This window comes from Psammomys obesus, unplaced genomic scaffold (genome assembly GCF_907164565.1).
Source record: "Psammomys obesus unplaced genomic scaffold, mPsaObe1.curated_primary_1811, whole genome shotgun sequence".
Taxonomy (NCBI): Eukaryota; Metazoa; Chordata; class Mammalia; order Rodentia; family Muridae; genus Psammomys; species Psammomys obesus.
In genome coordinates, this window is record NW_026592118.1 from 15,263,463 (window position 1) to 15,283,730 (window position 20,268).

The following is a 20,268-nucleotide window of genomic DNA, read 5'->3' on the forward strand; positions in this document are numbered from 1 at the left end:
TGCACTCCAGAGCTATTGGGCTGGCTCCTTTGCTGCACTCCAGAGCTCCCATTCCGGCTCCCTTGCTGCATTCCAGAGCTCCCATTCTGGCTCCCTTGCTGCATTCCAGAGCTCCCATTCTGGCTCCCCTGCAGAGTTTCTTCTCTGTATTTCAGTATTCTTGTCTGTAAAGTGGAGTGTTGGGGCTAACAAGCCAGTTAGTGTGGATAAAGAACAAAGAGTCATGTTGGGCACAATAAGCATTAGTCATCATTTATTTTTCATGAGACTAAATTGTAAATCAGTGTCATTGAACTCCCCATATCTATGCCCTTCTACTTAAAAGTCATCATTTCAAAAGTAAAAATTTCCCTTCATCTCTCAATCCAGCCTTCCCCTCTGGACTTCTGTAAAAATATCTCAGGGCCTTTTTTCTCTCTTTTTTTCCTCTAGTAAAATCTATCTGTTTAGAATTATAAGTGGAAAAACTTAAACCAAAAGAATAAAAAAATTGGGTCCATGCAATCAAAAGATAGAAAACTTAGGTGGGCCTGGCCTCAGGGACAACAATTACTTGTATACTCAGCGAACATTTTCCTATTCGTGTGTCGGATTGACTTGTCACTGTGAGAGGGAATAGAGACTTCTGACTGCAGTAGCCTGGCTTGTGTGCTCACTGGTTTGGCAGCCCTCTAAAGCAAGTAGTTAGGCATTCCCCATGACAGAGCACTTGAAATGATGAACAGGCAGCAAATGAAGACTGCTAGATCATGTGCCCAGCACAGCAAGTTAATGCAGCTAAAAATCCCTTCATCCTCTTTCTGGCTGTCCCTCTTTCCCCACCTGTGTCACTTGTATTCATTTTCTAAGCAGGAGTTCTCTGCTCCAGCCGGGAACCTCTCGTGGTTAAAGGTTGTGTCTGTTTCTCTGCCTTTGTTCTGGCTATACCTGCCCTACCTCCTACCTTCTCTGCATTCACATGAGCCTTGCCACATCCTGCTAACAGGTTGCTTTTCCAGGCAGCTTGTGGGAGCTAGGACAAACCGTTTCAGTCACTGTATTCTTTGAATTCCTCTCCGATTTGACGTGTAACTGGTTGTCTTTTTATTGCTTTTCTCACAGTACCAGGCAGAGTGCATTTTCCTTTTCCAAGCTGATCTCTAGATAAAGTGATCCGCTCCAAAATGCACATCATGATCTTGGCATTTGCATGTCAGTAAATACTCAAAACAAGTAGTTCTAGAATTATTAAATACCCATAAGACCAAAGGGAATTCCAAAAGTAATGAGTGTTGGTCTGTAGTTGTCATCATTGTCTGTGCCAACAGTCTATAGCTTCTTTTCAAGATATTTGGCACAGTTATTAAAGAATCAATTAATTAAACTAAAAATGAGAAATTTTAAAGAAATAGTTACTTTCAAGTAAATATAATAGAAGTTTTTTACTCTAGTAACATTTTGAATAAAGAAATCTAGCAAGATGCAAGGGGTGAAAAGTCACAGATATTTTTTTTTTTTTTTAGCGATAATGTTGTCAGTTCTGTTACCTAATAAGACTTGGTTTATTTTAGCTGAACCCTTAAAGTAGGAAGCCTTTAGCCTCCAATTTGTTTTTCTTACACATACCATTCCTCTGGTACAGACTCTTAGGTATAAAAATTCTAGGACATCTGAGGTAGTTCTCAAAGTATTTCAAATCATCTGTATAATCACTTCCCCACTGAAGGAGTGAAAACATACTCATTTAGCCTGTGGCTCCAACACATGTATACAGATACACATCACATATGCATGTATGTGCACATATGTGCACGAACCTGTACATCACGGCAAAGTAAGAAAACTTCGAAGCAATTATTATATCGTATTCTAAGTCAGTGCTCAACATTTCAGGTCAGTGAACCAATGATATATGCTATTTCTCTATGAAAAAAAAAAAAAAAAAAAAAAAAAAAAAAAAAAAAAAACACTTTCAGTGCCAAACTAAGCACTTGTGTAATATTTACCATCATTTCCAAAAGTCTTAAAAAGTGGTTTCCAGGTCCCTATAGACTACCCCTGAAGCCAGGAAAAACAAGCCTGTGCAGTGGATTCACAACAAACCTTCATTTCAAACAGCTAATTGTGATAATTGGATTTGTGTAATTCTCACCTTAGAGCCTTATCCTTCTGGCTCATTTCCACATGCTGTGTTTTTCAAAGATGTTTGCTAGACTGTAATGAACCTGCTAATTCTTGGAGTTTTTCTCCAAATCACCCCCCTGCCTGCAGTGGTCCTGGGGTGTGAAAGAACTGAGTGTTTCACATCTACCACATTTCAAATGAACAGTCTAAGACAATACAAAGTTTATGCAAGAGTTCCTCGGGTTCATACTAGAAATGGAAAGGTTTAAAGAGTAAGGCCCTGCGTTGGAGTCAGCTTCAGTTATCTTTCACAGGCATCTTTGGACTCTTAATTGGCTTTAGAGCTCTTGCTAGCAATACACCCTCTTAATTGCTCCACACATACTCACCCTTGTGACTTCCAGTGACAGAAAAAATCTCCCTCGGTGAACTCAGGAGATGAAACTAAGGCTTCGTGTGAGTGTGACAATTTTTTTTTAGTCTATTTGCATCATCTCAATTTTTCTTCCTGACTTCTGGTCAAACTCCCATGTGCCCTCCAAGACCAGAGAAGTCTATTGATTAACTTTGGAGAAGCTGAGTGGGAGGATCCGCAGTGAACCTTACCTTGAAGTCATTACACAGAACAAGAATGATAACCTCTTGACAATCAGTCTCTCTCTCTCTCTCTCTCTCTCTCTCTCACACACACACACACACACACACACACAGCAATAGCGTCAGCAACACGTGACATGCAGGGACCCAGCAAGAGAAGGAAGTGTGCCACTGGACTTCAGGAAATGTCTAGCACTTTGAGACAGAAGAGACTACTGAATGTCTCAAAGCTTACTAAAATGGTGCCTCCCAGTGCTTTGTCTGAGACTGAGCAAGGCAGGTGGAGAAACTGGAGACTTCCTTTTTGTCGAGAGGTTTCTATCTTGCCCATTTCACTTTAGCTTGCTCTGGAGATAACGGCTTTGACCTGGACTCTGGAGAAAATACCCCTTCAAGAATGCATGCAGTGTTCAGGCATCACATGTTGTTTAGCCCAGTTGTCATAACTCTCTGAGGAAGGTATTATTACCCACATTGTGCCTCTGAGGAAAAATGAAAGCTCAGAGAGGCCACGTGGCTCATGGACAGGATGAACAAAGGACTAAGAGTCAAACACAGCTACAAGTAATGTACAGCTCAGTCAGAAATGCTTGTCTTTTAAGCCCAGGGACCTGAGGTCAACCTGTAGATCCCACATGATAAACAGAAGAAGAAGAAAAAGAAACCTGTCCAGGCATAGTGACGCACACCTTTGATCCCAGCCCCTGAGAAGTAGAGGCAGGTGGATGGATCTCTGTGAGTCTGGGGCCACCCTGGTCCACATTGTGAGTCCCAGGACAACAAAGTCTGCCTAGTGAGACTCCGTCTCAAACCGCAGTAGTAATAAAGGAAATGATAAACTATATTAATTAAATTAGGAGGAGGTGGGGTGATACACACTTGTACTCAGCTCTGGGGCGTTCTTTAGAGTTCCCCGGCCGACCAGCCTAGCCTCATTGGCAAGTTCGAAGCCAACAAGAGACGCTGTCTAAAGCTTAACAAACAAACAAACAAACACAGATGTTGCCTAAGTGTTGACACCCAGGACTGTCTTCAGCTCTTTGCATGCATATGAACATAAACAAACACACATGCACCGAGTCCATTTTCATTTTTCTTCTCCATTTCTCTGCCATTAGAAGACTTAGCAAAGACTGAAAGTGTTCTGAGTAAAACTAATTTTGCACTGTCTCTTTAGAACTCCAGAATACTCTTTAGTATAGTAGGAAATTCTAAAGAGTCTCACAGCTGGGTCTGGGTATCAGTGATGGAGAGATGAAGCGAGTGCATCCAGGAATAGGAACCACAGCCACAGCAGAGACAACAGAGGAGTGGAACTTGCTCTTCTTAGTATTAACTGGGACCAGAATTGTCTTCTGTAGTGCAGGGTGCCCGTGTGGACTTGAAACCAAGCTATGAAGTATCAGAGAGCTGCCAGGTAACTGACAATGAATTTTCTGTCCTTTGGAAAGGCTGGGAAAAGGCAACTAGTGAGCTGGGATCTGGACACGTCTTGGGTGGACTTCGTCCAGTTCTACATCCAGATAGGAGGAGAGAGTGCCTCATGCAACAAGCCTGACAGCAGAGAGGAGGGAGTCCTCCTCCAGTACAGCAACAACGGCGGCATCCAGTGGCACCTGCTGGCGGAAATGTACTTCTCGGACTTCAGCAAGCCCAGGTAACCTCCCAGCTGCTGGGCCTTCTAGTGTGTTCCACTGACGGTAGGCATTAAATCGTTACTGAAATGTATCTAAAACGTCGACAGTTCCCAAACAGATAAGCTCAAGAAGGTTTGGCAGGAAAGTCATGTATGAAAACTTTTCATGTAAGTGATTAAACAAAAACCACTTGTACTAATTTAGGTTTTTAGAGACGTTAGTTGAGTATGGTGACACAGACCAGTAACCAGAGCACTTGTGAAGGTGAGACAGTTGGGTCTCCAGGAGTTCCAAAACAGTCAAGGCTACAATGTGTGTGTGAGAAGGAGCATGTCAGCAGTCAATAAAAATAAATGATTAATCAGACCATGTTAAGACATAGTGGAAACTTGGTGAGAGGAATGTTTACATTGTCACTTTATGTCACCAAAAGCTGTGAAAAGTGATTTAGGATTTCCTCATTTAGGCAACAGATCACTATCTGATCCTGGAAAAGCAGCTAAACAGAATATAAACTCAATGGGGGAAAAAGAACTACTCACATAGAAATTTACTACATGTAAAACTACTTGTGTATGTATGTATGTATGTATGTATGTATGTATTATGTAATTATGATGTCGAGAAAAACAAATTGAGAAGGACATTTCCAACAGATGTGAGAAATAAGGATTCTTGTCCCCATAAAAAGCTTATTCAAGTTTTTTTTTAAGAGCTGAGAATCCATTTTTAAAAACAAAATTAAAAAAAAAAAGCAGGAGAACAAAAGAAGAAAAAAATGAAAAAAAAAAAGAAAAGAAAACCCAAACTAAATATTCATGAAGACACAGGTAATGTTGAGATTCTGTTGCATGAAATTTCTGTTTGTAAACAGGCTACATACCATCTTTAATAATTCCAAGTGCTCTCTCAACATGAAACAGTAAGACTCTCTGACTTCATCTGCAAACTATCACCACTTTTCTAGGAAGGACTTTAGAAAGTGAGACTATAAATATGACCCAGTAATTTCATGCCTAGGAATCTTACCTAAAATCTTATCTAAACCAAGAATCAAAGGCAAAATGCTTTATGCATATGATTTACTAACGAATTATACATAGCAAGAAAAACATGAAAAATTATGCAGAGTATGAAATAATTAATGGTGTGCCTATGGGATCAAAATTACATAAACATTAAAATAGTCTTAAATTATTTTACAGACTTGGGACTTGTTTGTGATAAATTTGAGTTTTAAAATGTAAGGAACTATATTATATAATACTTTGTATATATAATAAATTATAAAATGATGATACACATTAAAAATTTAATAGAGCCCAGCCTTATATAGTTTATTGATGATTATGGTTTGTCTTAAATTCCAAGTTATAGTTTTCACCATGAGTAAGAATTACTTTGAAACTTTAAACATACTATTTTAAGGTAGTAACACAATAAAAGAGCAAGTTTCTCTAGATATTTCTTTTCTTCTGTTACGATGTTAATTAGTGTGCACGTGTGTGGGCGTGTGGAGGTCACACAGTACAGTTTCAAAAGCTAGTTCCCTCCTTCTCTTTTAGCCACGCCTTCATTAGCCAACATCAGCCACACACTCACTTGATTTATAGGGAAATCAAATGGGTCATCAGACTTGGCAACAGCCACCTTTACCCACCTTTACCCACTGAGCTATCTCGACAACCCAAGATACTTCTTTTAAAATGATGACCATTACATACCAATATGACATAATATATAATATGGCTTGCTTAGAGATATATGCATACACTCATGCTACTTACATAAATGCAGGCAAAGCACCCATATCCATAAAATAAAAATAAACAAAAAAATTTTTAAAGTTATGGCCTTTCACTAAGAAGTCAGTGAATCGGTGTCAGTTGAAACACAATTACCAATGAAATGGACCAAATAACGACAAAAGCTTCCTCACTACCTAAGCCCCCTGTGTGATCTGTCCACACCCAGAGATTCCTGAAGTGCCAGGGGATCAAATAAAACTAAACCTCTTGTTTCTGCCTCTGTCACCTCACCAGCTTTTAAGCACAGCACAGCTTTTGCGCCCCCAGCCATGAAGAATTTGTTTTTATGCAGATTTGTCTACCTGGAGCTCCCAGCTGCTGCGAAGACCCCATGTACCAGGTTCCGCTGGTGGCAGCCCGTGTTCTCAGGGGAGGACTACGACCAGTGGGCAGTCGATGACATCATCATTCTGTCAGAGAAGCAGAAGCAGGTTATTCCAGTTGTCAACCCAACCTTGCCCCAGGTACGTCTCACGCCAGAACACCAGCAGGCAGAGGACTGAGACCGTGGGTCAGAGAAAGAACGGCAGGCTTCCTTGAGAGCCTAGTGTCTGACGGGGGGGTGGGTGCTGTGAATTTAACCATGTGTATGTTTTCATTCTTCAGGAAGAAAACTCAGTCCTGGACAGCTAGTTCATAGACTGTTGAGATGTGAGAAAGATTGTGAGGTCTAGAAATTAAAAAAAAAAAAAAAAAAGAAGTTAGTGGGTTTAAAAAATAATTAGATACATAGTATCGAAATATTTTGGGTTGTTTAATCAAGAGGAAATGTTGCTCTATGTTTGTGTGTTGTTGTTGTTGTTGTTGTTGTTTTTTAAGTAAGCTTAGTGGTTCTGTATTTTCGTGGAAACGCGTACACATGATGAACGTTTCTTCCTTGTTTTCAGAGATACCAAACTGTCTTCCTCTTTTGTTTGTGTTGTTCCTAATAGAACTTTTATGAGAAGCCAGCTTTTGATTATCCTATGAATCAAATGAGTGTGTGGCTCATGTTGGCTAATGAAGGCATGGCGAAAAACGAGAGCTTCTGTGCTGCCACGCCTTCAGCCATGGTGTTTGGGAAATCGGATGGAGACCGATTTGCAGTAACTCGAGATCTAACCCTGAAACCTGGATACGTACTCCAGTTCAAGGTACTTATGCAACAGGGGTCTTCCCAGAGCAGGTGAAGGAATGAAAAACTCCACTTGTATATACAAAAAGAGAACACAGATTTTTTTTTCACATTCTGTTGAAGAAGGGACACACTTGAATGAAGGCTCCACAGTCTTAGAACGGTGAAGCTTTTAGCTATACTCATAAGGGGAACAGCTGGCTAGGTTTTGAGGGGGTCTCAGAAATTGTACCTGTAGTGTTATGTTGCTCATGCGACTCTCCCATAATTGAAAATTAAATTGGGTGGGTATCTCAGTCTGAGAGCTGTGTAACGAACCCCCTGCTTTCAGATCCTTCTGGATAAGTTGTCTGTCTCACCAGTTCTTCTCATTGTGTGTTGGCAATCAAGGCCAGGATTTTGCACGCACTAACTAGACTCCAAACCCCCAACCCCTGCTTGTATTTCATTTTCCTCTAGCATTTGCTGTCTCCCTTCCTTGCAATTTGGTGATGGTTAACTCGCTTTGCATCACTTTCCTGAAAGCATGTTGTTTTCCATGCCGTGATAACATGCCAACTAAAACAGTATTTACCTTGACAAGCTCTTGTCTCAGGGCCCAATCAAAAATTCCATTGTGTTCATTTATAACAAAACTCCATTGGTGAATCCTGGAGCCGAAAGCAATGCAGTTTTAATGTGCTGGTACAACTACATGGTCCTTACAAAGCAACAGGATGCAGACACTAAATAATTCAGAAACGGAATCATTAAAGAGATCAGATGTTTGTGGATAGCTCTCCAGGAGAATTTTCACAGGCCCTTACACAAGGTAGTTAGCCGTAAATAAAACAATTAGGAAATGGTAATCTGCCTTTGTTTACATTCTGATATTAAACTGCAATGGAAAAGCATCAATAACAGTACCTGTGTCTATATGCATGTGTTGGTGACACTTGATATTAATATCAAATAAGTTCGTAGAGTGCTATAATGTTTCTCAGTTAACGCTAGCTGTTAACTGTGGACTAGACATGGATTGATAGTGTATACTAGAGACCCTTAAAATACCTTTTGGTATCATTTGTATAAAACTATAGTTGTGGTTAATCCTTGGTAACTGCTTGCCATGTGAGTAACACCAGCTATTGGGGATATAGAACCTCAAATTCTGAGCGCTAATCCTCAGGGAGCTCAGAAACTAGAAAATAAGCCAAGATGCTAAAAAGTCACCAGCAGAAGAGGTCCCAGGTGCTGTGAGAGAGCCGTGCACAGGGCCTAACAGCATCAACTACATAAATAGGGCAAATGTGTGATAGCAGTAGTTACCAAAAATATGAACTAAACAGCATTAAAATTTATTCATACATCAATGTAGGGGGGAAAAACTGCCTTAAATTACAATACCCAAACCTAGTGATGTGGCAAAAGGATTTCTTTCATAAAAAGAATAGATGCAAGTGCTTCTAGATTTTTGAGTCAGTGATACTACTCCTGAGGCCTCTCCGGACATCACCCTCCGGGAAAACTGTGCACCCTTTGCAGTGCTGTGTGTGATAACAAAGCCCTCTAAAGCAGAAAGTGAAAGGCAAGTCCTTACAATGTGACAGTTTCAACCATGCATGCCTCTAAGTAAAGGGCAGAAAAACAGAAAGAGCTGGGCTGGGGCAGTGGTGTTTGCACATCTTACAGTTTTTAGGCAACGCCCACTCTGTGCTGACAGTGGTCTGACTTGCACAGAACATCTCTACATTGTGTTAATATACACTACGACAGAAACTCAGCTATTTTTTGACACTGATCCTGGACAAAACAAACAAAGAAATAAACAGAAAGCAAAGACAGCCCTCCCTTTGGGTAACTATGTTCTGAAGGACAGGTTCTTACCTGTTTGTCTCCTCTGGGAATGAGAATAAAAATACTTCCTGACTCAAGAAACCTCCAAGATGCGAGCTTGTCCAGGTCTCTATTGAAATGAAACCTCCTGGATTTTACAGAGGGTCTGGCTTCGGTCTGAGCTGTAACTTTCTTATCACGTAAATGTCATGCCAACCCGAAGCAGGGGGCCCTGGCTGCCATTGCCCCGAATTTGATAAGTAATATCTTTGAATCAAAACCCTGTCTAATTCTGTCCTTCTTTCTCACAGCTGAACATAGGGTGTGCCAGTCAGTTCAGCAGCACAGCCCCCGTTCTCCTGCAGTATTCTCACGATGCCGGCATGTCCTGGTTCCTGGTGAAGGAGGGCTGTTTGCCAGCTTCCGCAGGCAAAGGCTGTGAGGGGAACTCCCGAGAACTGAGTGAGCCCACTGTCTACTATACGGGGGACTTTGAAGAATGGACACGAATCACCATTGCCGTTCCCAGGTCCCTCGCATCCAGGTAAAGCAGTCTCTCTCGTCCTGTGCCATAGTGGCATACAGCCTGGCTCTTCCTACCCAAGGAGTGACCTGAGAAGGGAAAAACTGAGATACAATTGCCAAAATAGCGTACATGGATGGTGAAGCCTATTTGCTCATCCATGCATTAACTCATTCAGTAAATATCCGTTCATCGCCCACCTATTGCAAGTTGCAATGGCAAACAGCAGTAAATAAAAGATTTTAAGGGTTAAAAGAACTGCATGGCCTTACATAAAGCTTTTTCAATACATAGATATTTATTTATTTGCTGTTTCCTTACATTGAAAAGTTGAAGTATCTTGCATTGTAAATGGTCACTATAAATAGACTACTAAAACAAATAATAATGGAAAAAATTAAAAATCCATTGATGGAAGATAAGATAAATAGACTGAGAATTTGAAGTGAATGAGTTTCAATAAGGGAGGAGCCAACTTAGCTACCAGCAGATGTCAGCTAAGAAATACAGAACCATTTCATCCCTATTGGTAAATTAAAATAATAATAATAATAATAAAGGCAGGTGTATTCTGACTTTTTTTTGTAAAAATGTTTTTTTTTTCCAGACACAATATTCTAGAATAAATTTATAGCACTTTGCATCAGATATAGCAGGTACAAGAGAGAGATCATTAGTTTTCACTCCATCGTTTTAGAAAAGGTGGAGAAACATTCTTCACTTAGACACTTTGAAATTAAATTCTGGACGGTAACATTAAGTGTGTCTCAGTCAAGGGCTTTGCCTTCCGGATGGAAATGAGTCAGCTTACTCCCACACTCTTTAGACGTTGACGCGGCCTAACACAATGAATGGGTGAAGCATTTGGCTGTCTAGAACTCAGCATCCCCCGGGCTCTGTGCAGGAACTAAAGCACCAGTCTGAGGCCCCAAGCCCAAGAAGCAGGTTCCTTGCCAATGCATAAACCAAGTAAGCAAGAAGCTAACTTTTTTGGAAGAAGTCATGAGGCGTAGAGTTGTTTGCTGAAGGTAACCTTTCCTGTGCTCCGGGACGGTGTTCTATTCGCGAAGCAGCATGGTCACAAAGCTGCTGAGCACCTTTCTGCCTGGAGCATTTTTTCACCCAATTGGTCACAGATTTACTGAGATTGATCTGGCTACTCAAGTTAATTGTATTCTCTGCCTCCATCATTAGTTAAGTGAGTAGACCTTAAGAACATGCACTGTCGCTGTCGGTGGGCTGTCTAGGATGCTTATGTGTTCAAACAAACAAAAATCTGTGTGAGCACAATAAACTTTAAAGCATAATCTTTTTCCTTTGTTTTTTTTTTTGTTTTGTTTTGTTTTGTTTTGTTTTGTTTGAGCAGGATTATCTACATAGCCTTGGCTGTCCTGGACTTTTGTTTTGTAGACCAGGCTGGCCTTGAACTCACAGAGCTATGCCTGCCTCTGCCTGTGCTGGGATTACAGGCATGTGCCACCTCTCTCAGCTTAAAGCATAGTCTTTAAATATCAGCTATTAAAAAAACTAGCCACAAATCTGTTTCAATCATCAGATCCATGTCAAGTTACATGTAATTTCTTTGGTTTTTTTTTTTTTTTTGTATCAGTGTTATTTTGTAGTTTAGCAGAGAAAAACAAAAGTGAGGGGACAATAAGAAATGGGAGGTACATGGCAGTCAGTTACCTAGCCCATAGGAAGTCTGACTGTCACTAAGATGCTTGTTAATTCAGTCTCGCTTATCCGAGAGCAGGGTATAAGGAGTCACCTTCAAAAAGACAGTTCTCTTTGAGAGCAATTCTCAGCCCAAAACTGCCGGTTTTGCCCTACATAGGTCCCTCCCTGAGGAAGCACTTCCGTAGGAGCCTGTTAGTGTTTGCCGTCTGTGGTAGTCATGTCATCTTGCCTCCAGTCATCTGAAGCTGCCTGTATCAGTGCCATTTGTTTGTTTGTTGATTTGTCTTACCTCAACCACCCTGCATGGTTTCTGAAAGCGTGGCCCCAAACTGCTCCTCCTCCTAAAACATAAATATAGTTGGAGAGGATCCAGCAGACCCCTTTGCTGCAATGACTAGAGTGTCAGGGTGATTAAAGACATCCCCATGAGAACAGGCAGGATGATCAAGAGTCAAAGAACACAAATCTTATGTGGTTTCTCCCAAGCTCTGAAAAATGTGGCTAAATCTGTAAGTTAGTTTCTTCATTACTGGGTAGAATAACTCACTTGGTAAAACCATGTACGAAAAATCAGGAAAGCTTGGGCTTCATATCAAAAAGTAGGCCAAATAATTGGAGGCTCTCCATAGTTGGATATTTTCTTGGATTTCAGCTTTTGGAGGAAAAAAAGAAATCATCTCCATTAGAATCCAGCTTGCTGGTTAACTTGGATTCCACCCAGCCTGTTGATTGGTGGCATTTGTGATGACGAGCCCTCTGCTAAAGACTGGCAAATCTGTTCCTCCCTGCCCCAAGTAAATGAGTGATTGGCTTACCCTCTGCAGTATGCTGAGCTCAGGAAGCTCCAAATGGAGTGTTCAAAGCTGAGCATCTAAGCATTAAGACTTGAAGCTGTTTTGCCAGGAGGCAGCATTCTTACAGGAGTTACTGGAAACTTGCTCTTTCAGAAATAATTCTAAGAGGAATTTTCAAAGGAGTAATTTGTGCTCCGATGAGCCACCTGATTCTTGCCTACAGAAGACAGACACTGGCAGTGGTGAATATATAATGGTATATGTGTCACTCCCAACTCCCAAAGGCCTCCCCATTGAGACACATGAAGTCTACAAATAATGTATTGCAAAGGCTCCATCTCCAAATATTAATGTGAAATCTAGACATTCTTTTTTGGCTAAACTTTGGCTTATTTCCCCCTTCCTTTGGATGGTCTGACTAGTTCTATATCATCATCATCATCATCATCAAATTGTTGTTATAATGAACTTTTTAAATTATTTTTTTGAAATTATGGTGTAATTACATCACCTTCGTCTTTTCTTTCCCTCCTTCAAATCTTCCCATATAACTAACCCTCCTTGCTCTTTTCAACGTATAGTCTCTATTTTCATTAATTGCTGGTGTGTGGATGTGGGTATGGAGGGATGTGGGGAATGGGGTGGGCGTTCCTAAATACATAGGTGCAACCTTCTTAGTCTGCTATGTTACTTGTATGTATGTATTGGGTAACCAATCAGCTTGCTTTTCCCTGGAGAAGACTATTTTTCCCACACTTGGCATTCCTTAGTTGCCTATAGCTTTTTTGAGGTTTTCCCCCTCCAAGCTAGCATGTCTATTGTTGTCCTTGTTCTGCTCCTGTGTAGACAGACCCTGTTTAGGCTTTATGGGTACAGTCTCACATTCCTAAGAGACACAGTCTCACAGAATACTGTCTGTTCCTCTGGCTCTTACACTCTTTCAGCCACGACCCCGGAGCTCGGGTGCAGGAGTTGTGTGGTAGATCTATCAGTTGGCACGGGCTCCACAAATGGGCAGTTTGATTGCTTGTGGCTTTCTGTGACCATCCCTGCCTATTGCAAAGAGAAGTTTCTTTGATAAGGGGTAAGGACGACACTTATCTGTGGGTATGGGAACTGATATTTAGAATGTGATTAGAACCCCACAACTCCACTTTAACAGATATTTACTTAAACTCATATGTCTGCATATCAAATAATTATGGTGTTTCAGGGCTGCCAACTTCACGAAAATCCTTTGAGGACAGTTACATCAACAAATTTCAGCTACATGAGCTCTTCTTTCATGTTTCTTTCCTTCCCAAATAACCTATGGTTCAGTATCTATGGTTCAGCACAGAGCTTAACTCTTCTCTTAGTTGTCTCTTGCTTTCAGGCAAGATGTGGTACCTCATGGTCACGGCCACTGCTCACTTAATTCTTTACGAGCTCTTCTTATCCCAGGAACTTTGAAGACACTCACTTGTGTTCAAACCCAGTGTCGTATCACCAAGACCAGAAGCAGGACCAGGTATTAGGTGCAATGTGGAGAAATGCCAAAAGAATTGCACAGTAGTGAAATCTTGGTCAGTTTGATACTCCCAACTCAAAGTAGTAAAGGCGATTTTTCTTTGTTCATTCACAGCAGTGCTGAAAGGCATCCCGTCTGGTTACTAAATAATCACAGAATAAGCAACTTAGAGATTTAAAGATGAGACAAGGAGGACATGGGAATCATGGGTAGAAAGACAGCTATCTTACAAGCTCTTGCCTTCCCTTGTCAATGTCAAATAGCCAGAGTCTCTTTGCATGTCCCAACAAAAAGCATTCTATTTGATGACCTCAAGACTGCCAAATAATATGTTGGAAAAAAGGATTCCAGAGGGAACAGGGGAGCATGTAAGAGAGTACCATGGCAGTAAACATGATCAAAATGCATTATATACATGCGTGAAATTGTGAAATAATAAATTCAATTTTTTTCAAATGGCCTTTCTAAAAATAACCATAAAATTAGCATGATGGAAGGGTGAAAATTAAAAGGGTAATCTCTGGTTATGGGGAGCATGGGGTGAAAAAAACATGCAAACATTATCTATCCGACATTAAAGATCTTCTGTAGAAAAAATAATGTAAGACCATTGTACCTGTTCCCTCCTGGATGTTAAACTGCTCGTGCTGAAGAAGAGATCTGGCAGGGATGAGAAAGATTTGAGAGACACCTTGCAAAGGGTGAGTGTGTATCACACAGGCGTGACACTCAGGGAAATCCTGGCTCTGGTGAGCTTCGGTGAGCCTTTCTGCACTCCTCTGCTTGGTGAGACGTGAACGTCAGGACAGACTTGTTTCTCCCAACAGCAAGACCAGATTCCGGTGGATCCAGGAGAGCAGCTCTCAGAAGAATGTAACCCCCTTTGGCTTAGATGGAGTGTACATATCTGAGCCTTGTCCTAGCTACTGCAGTGGCCATGGAGACTGCATCTCCAGCGTGTGTTTCTGTGACCTCGGATACACAGGTGAGGCCAAAGACCTGTCTCTGACAGGCTGCTTGTAAAGCTTCATTCTTACAAAGAAAACAGTCATCAGTTTATCGTCTTCTGTGTCCACGAATTCTAGAACTTGGCCTTCCAGGCACTTGAGCTGCTTGGTGTTCTGTAGTTTCAAGTGACCTAAAAAAAGAAAGAAAACCTGCTAAGTTTCACTCCCTAAAGAGACTATCTTTGCTATTAAACAGTAATTAAAATGAACATTGCTTGGGGTTCTAAATCATGCCAAACATCATAGTAAATACTTTTTTATTTTATCTCATTTGATTCTAATAATAATTGTGCTATAGCACTGTTTACATTTGAGGAAACTGAGGCATAGAATGGATCTCTTTAAACAATTCTTCTTGGGTCATATAGCTAGACACTGCTAGACGTGGGCCCTGTGCTCAGGCAGTCATTCTTGGAAACCCAAACCAAGTTCTTAGCCATATGCCTGCAAGGTCCCCCTGAGCTCATCAGACTACATACATATAAACATATACATACAAACGGAGACACATATACACATACATGCACACACCTATATACACAAACATACGCAGATACATACATGCATGCTACATGCATACACATATATACACACATATAATTCATACACACGTACATACACACATACATATACATACACACATGTACATACAATCACAGATACATACATGCATACTACATACAGACATACACAGATACATACATGTATACTATATACATACACACATATATATGAAATATGCTTTTCTACATTTAAAATTAAAATGGAACATAAAATGCTAAACCCAAGAGTTTGTCAAAAGAAGAGCTTTACAGGAGAGGTTTTGTTTTTTGTTTTGTTTTGTTTTTTTTTTGTGTGTGTGTGTGTGTGTTTTTTTTTTTAACAACATTCACCTTTGGGTGTTGCCATAGCAAAAGTTTCAAGAGAGCTGCATAAAAGTTTCAAGAGATTAAAGCATAAAATTGGAGAAAATATCTTAAGCTACAAAATCTCCTTCTAAAGTTTTTTTTTTTCTGGCAGCAACATCAAAAGGCTCCATCCCAGCTTGTCATTTCTCAGGCCTTCCTCTGGCGAACAACCAAAGGCAGACTGGCTCGCTCCTGCAAGCTTCTATGTCATGTGTAGTTTCAAGGACAGCATCTTAAAATCCTGTGTTGACCTTCCTGGCGAGCCCCTTAGTAGAAAGACAGTAAACGACTTTATTGTGGACAAGAGCTCTGCTCACACACACAGCTTCTAGGTGGGAACAGCCATGGAGATCCATCCTTTCCAGTGTCAGTCTTCATTTAAACATAAATTAGTAGCAAGGTTGGAGAGATAGCTCAGGGGTAAGAGCCCTTGCAGGGACCTTGCTTTAACTCCCAAACCCCACGTCGGTGGCTCACAACCTCCTGTATCTCCAGCTCCCGGGGAATCGGATGCCTCTAGCGTCCTCAGGCACATGCACTCGTGTGCAAATGGCAAATGTGCACATGTGTAAGGAAACACACATATGGACGACTTTTTAAAAAATTAATCTTTTTCAAAAGACAGAAATGGCAAATTCAATCGATTTTCATTTTGTTATCTTTGCAACGGGGTCTCATGTAGCCCACGCTGACTTCAAACTCACTATGTGGCCAAGGAGAGCCTGGAACCGCACAATTTTCTGCTTCTGTCTCCCAACTGCTGGGATTTCTGGCGCACACCACACGCCTGGCACCAATTTTTATGTTAGTGATAATGGCTGTCTTTAGGCCAGATACAGACTCTTGCCAAGGTACCAAGTGTATGCTTTAATGCGTAGTGATTCCAACAAAACTTGTGTTTTTCTCTCCTGAAGCTGCACAGGGAACCTGTGTGTCAAACATCCCTAACCACAGTGAGATGTTCGACCGATTTGAGGGGAAGCTGAGCCCACTGTGGTACAAGATAACAGGAGGGCAGGTGGGCACCGGCTGTGGCACACTCAATGATGGCAGGTCTCTCTACTTCAATGGCCTTGGGAAAAGGGAAGCCAGGACGGTCCCACTGGACACCAGGAACATCAGGCAAGTTGCTGATTAGAACATTTCTTTTGGACATAATAGACTACTGTTACTGAGTATCTTGCATGATGTGTCTGCCTATGGATTATAATATGTAGAAAATGAAGCTTAATGTAAGCTATATAATAAAATAAATGGGTAATATAACAAAAAATCACACCAGAGCTCAACATTAAACACACGCTTATTGTCAAGGCCTATATTGTTTAGTATATATTCCCTTTAGTTTTCTTTTTTAGACTTTTGTATTACTATCATTTATTACAATTTATTCAATTTGTATCCTGGCTGTGTCTTCATCTCCTCCCAATCCCACCCTGCCTCCCTCTTCTTTCCCTATGTCCCTCCCCCAGTCCACTGATAAGTGAAGTCTTCCTCCCCTTCTATCTCACCCTAGCCTATCAGGTCTCATCAGGACTGGCTGCATTGTCTTCCTCTGTGGCCTGGCAAGGCTGCACCCCCACCCCAAGGGGAGGTGATCAGAGAATGAGCCACTGAGTTCACATCAGAGACAGTCCCTGTTCCCACTGCTAGGGAACCCTCTTGGAGACTGAATCTATGGGTTATATCTGAGCCATATAATATAGGATAACCATACTAAAATCTATATTCCTAAAGAAGCTAAACAACAAGGAAGACCCTAGGGAAGATGCTCAAGCCTCATTCAGAATGGCAAACGGGATAGACATTAGAAGCAGGAAAGGACAAGGAACAGGGCAGGAGCCTAGCACAGAGGGCCTCTGAAAGACTTTACTGATCAAGGTATTGAAGCAGAGGCTGAGACTCATAGCCAAACTTTGCACAGAGTGCAGGGAATCTTATTAAAGAAGGGGGAGATAGAAAGACCTGGAGGTGATAGGAGCTCCAAAAGGAGACCAACAGAACTAAAAAAAAAAAAACTGAGCCCTGAGACCCTGCAGAGACTAATACCCCAAACAACCCAAAGAAGGACAATGCATGTAGAGGACCTAAAACCGTGGATTACCTTAGTTTTCAAAAGTTCTATGTTATCCTATAAATTCTTACATATTTTAAATGTAAACTGAGGAAATAAACATATTTTCATCTTTGAATTTTATGTCTGAAAATGGTTCCTCCATGTACTTGGCCATTTGTGGTTACTTACTGAAAACTGCCCCCAGGAAACTTAGATGCCTGTCCTGCCACCTACTGGTAAAATCAAGAACTGTTTGGCTCTACGAGCAAATGAAATAGCAGCACACTTAAAATGAGACTGTTTTTACATCAATTAAATTACCTGGAAGTTAGGAAAAAGAAAATGAATAAATAAATAAATTTTATGCATGGTCTTTGCTAAAAATCTAGTGTTGCCTTCCACAGTCTTTCCACTTTCCTTCAGCATCCTGTCCTCACAGGCCTGCCAGCCCAGCAGGACCCACCAGTTGCCGTGGCAGAGGCACAGTTTACATCACACTGAGTGTCTGGCGTGGGAAATTTAGCCAGCTCCCCCTGAGTCAGTAGCAGACAGGTGATTGCATGCCCCTCCCGAGTCTTCAGCTTCTCAGTAGGCAATATCGTTTCCCTCATCTCGAGTTCCCAAGGTTGCATTATCTAGATTTTTTTTTTAATTTGTCATGAAATTACATCAGCTGCCACAATGAGATGGGGGTTCAACTGTCTTTTCTTTGGATCGCTATACCAAATGAAATAGTTGTTCAGATCAATTAACTTTTTTAAAATGCTTTCCAAAGTAACTTACTGTTATCTTTGTCGTTCTGCGCATCGTCTGTCCCTCTGACTTTAGAAGCGGCACTTGAGAATGACGGGAGCTTTTATTTTTCATGTGTCTGTAAGCAAACTGAAGTCTGTATGTTTGTTTGGTTTCTCCCAGACTGGTTCAGTTTTATGTACAAATTGGAAGTAAAACATCAGGCATTACCTGCATCAAACCACGAGCTAGAAATGAGGGTAAGCTGAAATATTTCTTAAATTTTTTGTAAATTAATTTTATCGTTTTATGTTTTAAGGGGTCTGTGCATATTTGTCTGTGTACCGTGTGTGTGCCTGGTACTTGTGGAAACTAGATTCCCCTGGAACTGGAGTTACAGGCAGTTGTGAGCCACCGTGTGGGTGCTGGGAATTGAACCCAGGTCCTCTGGAACAGCAGCCAGTGAGTGCTCTTAACCACTGAGCCATCTCTCCAGCCCCCAGGCTACCATGTTTCTATAGATGTTATAGCCACTTTGGCTAATTAGCCTTTTTTTCTTCCCAGAGTCTGGTGTGGATTTTACAAACTGGTATTTTGGTTTTCCTAGATCATCCTTGCCCTCCATTCTGTTTCAAGGAAAGATTTGCTACGTGGATCCACAACCCCATAGCTTCTCCTTGAATTCCTTAAACCTGAAAACTGTGACTGCCCTGAGTCTGGGCAGGAACAAATGACATTTGCTATAGTGAATTCTACTTCTTCATGGCTCTCCTCAGAGAGGGAAAAACAATAGGAGAGAATTTTGCCTTCAGTGCCAGGACTAAACTTGTTTGCGTAGTGAATTACTGAATTGCATATCAAACTCTTCTCTTGGACATTCTGGAGGGGACAGAATCCTTGTACTATTCTGAGTACATGTTTGCCAGAGACACTGTCTTAGAACTGTTCAAGAAGTGTGGAGAGTGAGGCAGAGGGACAGTACACAGTCACACAGATAGAAAGCAGACGAACGAGGAGTTGAACCACAACCTTGGGATGGATGCCTTTGCCATCGTATGACCCTCCCTTCTCTTGACCCAAACTCCACTCTCACTGGGCTCCCACTTTTTCTACCCAAATTACAAGGTGCTGAAAGAAACACGGCGATGGCCTTGAAATGGAAGTGGCTCCAGCATTCATGTGGGCATGCTAGAATTCCTTCAGAAGCCCTGCATGCGACTGGTTCTTAACACGAAATCCACAGCTTTCTCCGATGGGTCTTCCTCCAAACTTTAATCTTAAAACAGCACTGACAGCTAAGCTTGTTCCTATGTCAGGCTGCAGCTGCGTATGACGCACTGGACCAAATGGTACTGGCTAGTCAGCAGACTGCCAGGAACTCTGCTTAACACTGGTCACCATCCCTGGCTGAGGGTTTAAGTGGTTTCCTGTGTCCACCATAATACTTCTGCTCTAGTAATCATCCCAGTCATCCTTTCACTTTCATGGGCCATGTTGCATTCTTTCGTCTCTTCTACAGATATGTGTGGAGTCTGTTTTAAGTCTGATACTATTGTCCTGCAGATAAAATAATTATAGTTACTGCAATGTCTCCACAGACACATCAGTCACAATGAGCTTGGTTATGCTACAGTAAAAAATAATTCCTTAAAACAAAATTTAAAAAAATGTTTTCTTCATTGTGCTACATTTTCTTTACGCATTATCGGATATCATCATTCCAGCACTCAGAATACTGATTGTCTGCTGGGTGGGAACTGAATGTTGCCAGCCATGTGGGAGGGAGAAAGGGAAAGTATCCTGAAGGGGACAGGAAGCACACTGCTACCATGTATAGTATGGGAAATAGGATAGCTCTAATGGCCACCAAACAGGCAGCTCTGGGAAAGGAAGTAAACAAGAAAAAGGAAGGAAGGAAGGAAGGAAGGAAGGAAGGAAGGAAGGAAGGAAGGAAGGAAGGAAGGAAGGAAGGAAGGAAGGAAGGAAG

At 41.4% G+C, this 20,268-nt stretch overlaps 1 protein-coding gene across 1 annotated transcript in view; it reads left to right on the forward strand.

Moving 5' to 3' along the window:
- Reln (reelin) overlaps positions 1-20,268 on the forward strand; it is a 423,857-nt gene that overhangs the window by 315,787 nt on the left and 87,802 nt on the right. Inside the window, exons 22-28 of the mRNA XM_055612891.1 lie at positions 4,152-4,357; positions 6,438-6,609; positions 7,078-7,278; positions 9,386-9,618; positions 14,406-14,563; positions 16,408-16,615; positions 18,465-18,541. Coding sequence (XP_055468866.1) covers positions 4,152-4,357; positions 6,438-6,609; positions 7,078-7,278; positions 9,386-9,618; positions 14,406-14,563; positions 16,408-16,615; positions 18,465-18,541 — 1,255 coding nt within the window. The remainder of the gene's footprint in view (positions 1-4,151; positions 4,358-6,437; positions 6,610-7,077; positions 7,279-9,385; positions 9,619-14,405; positions 14,564-16,407; positions 16,616-18,464; positions 18,542-20,268) is intronic.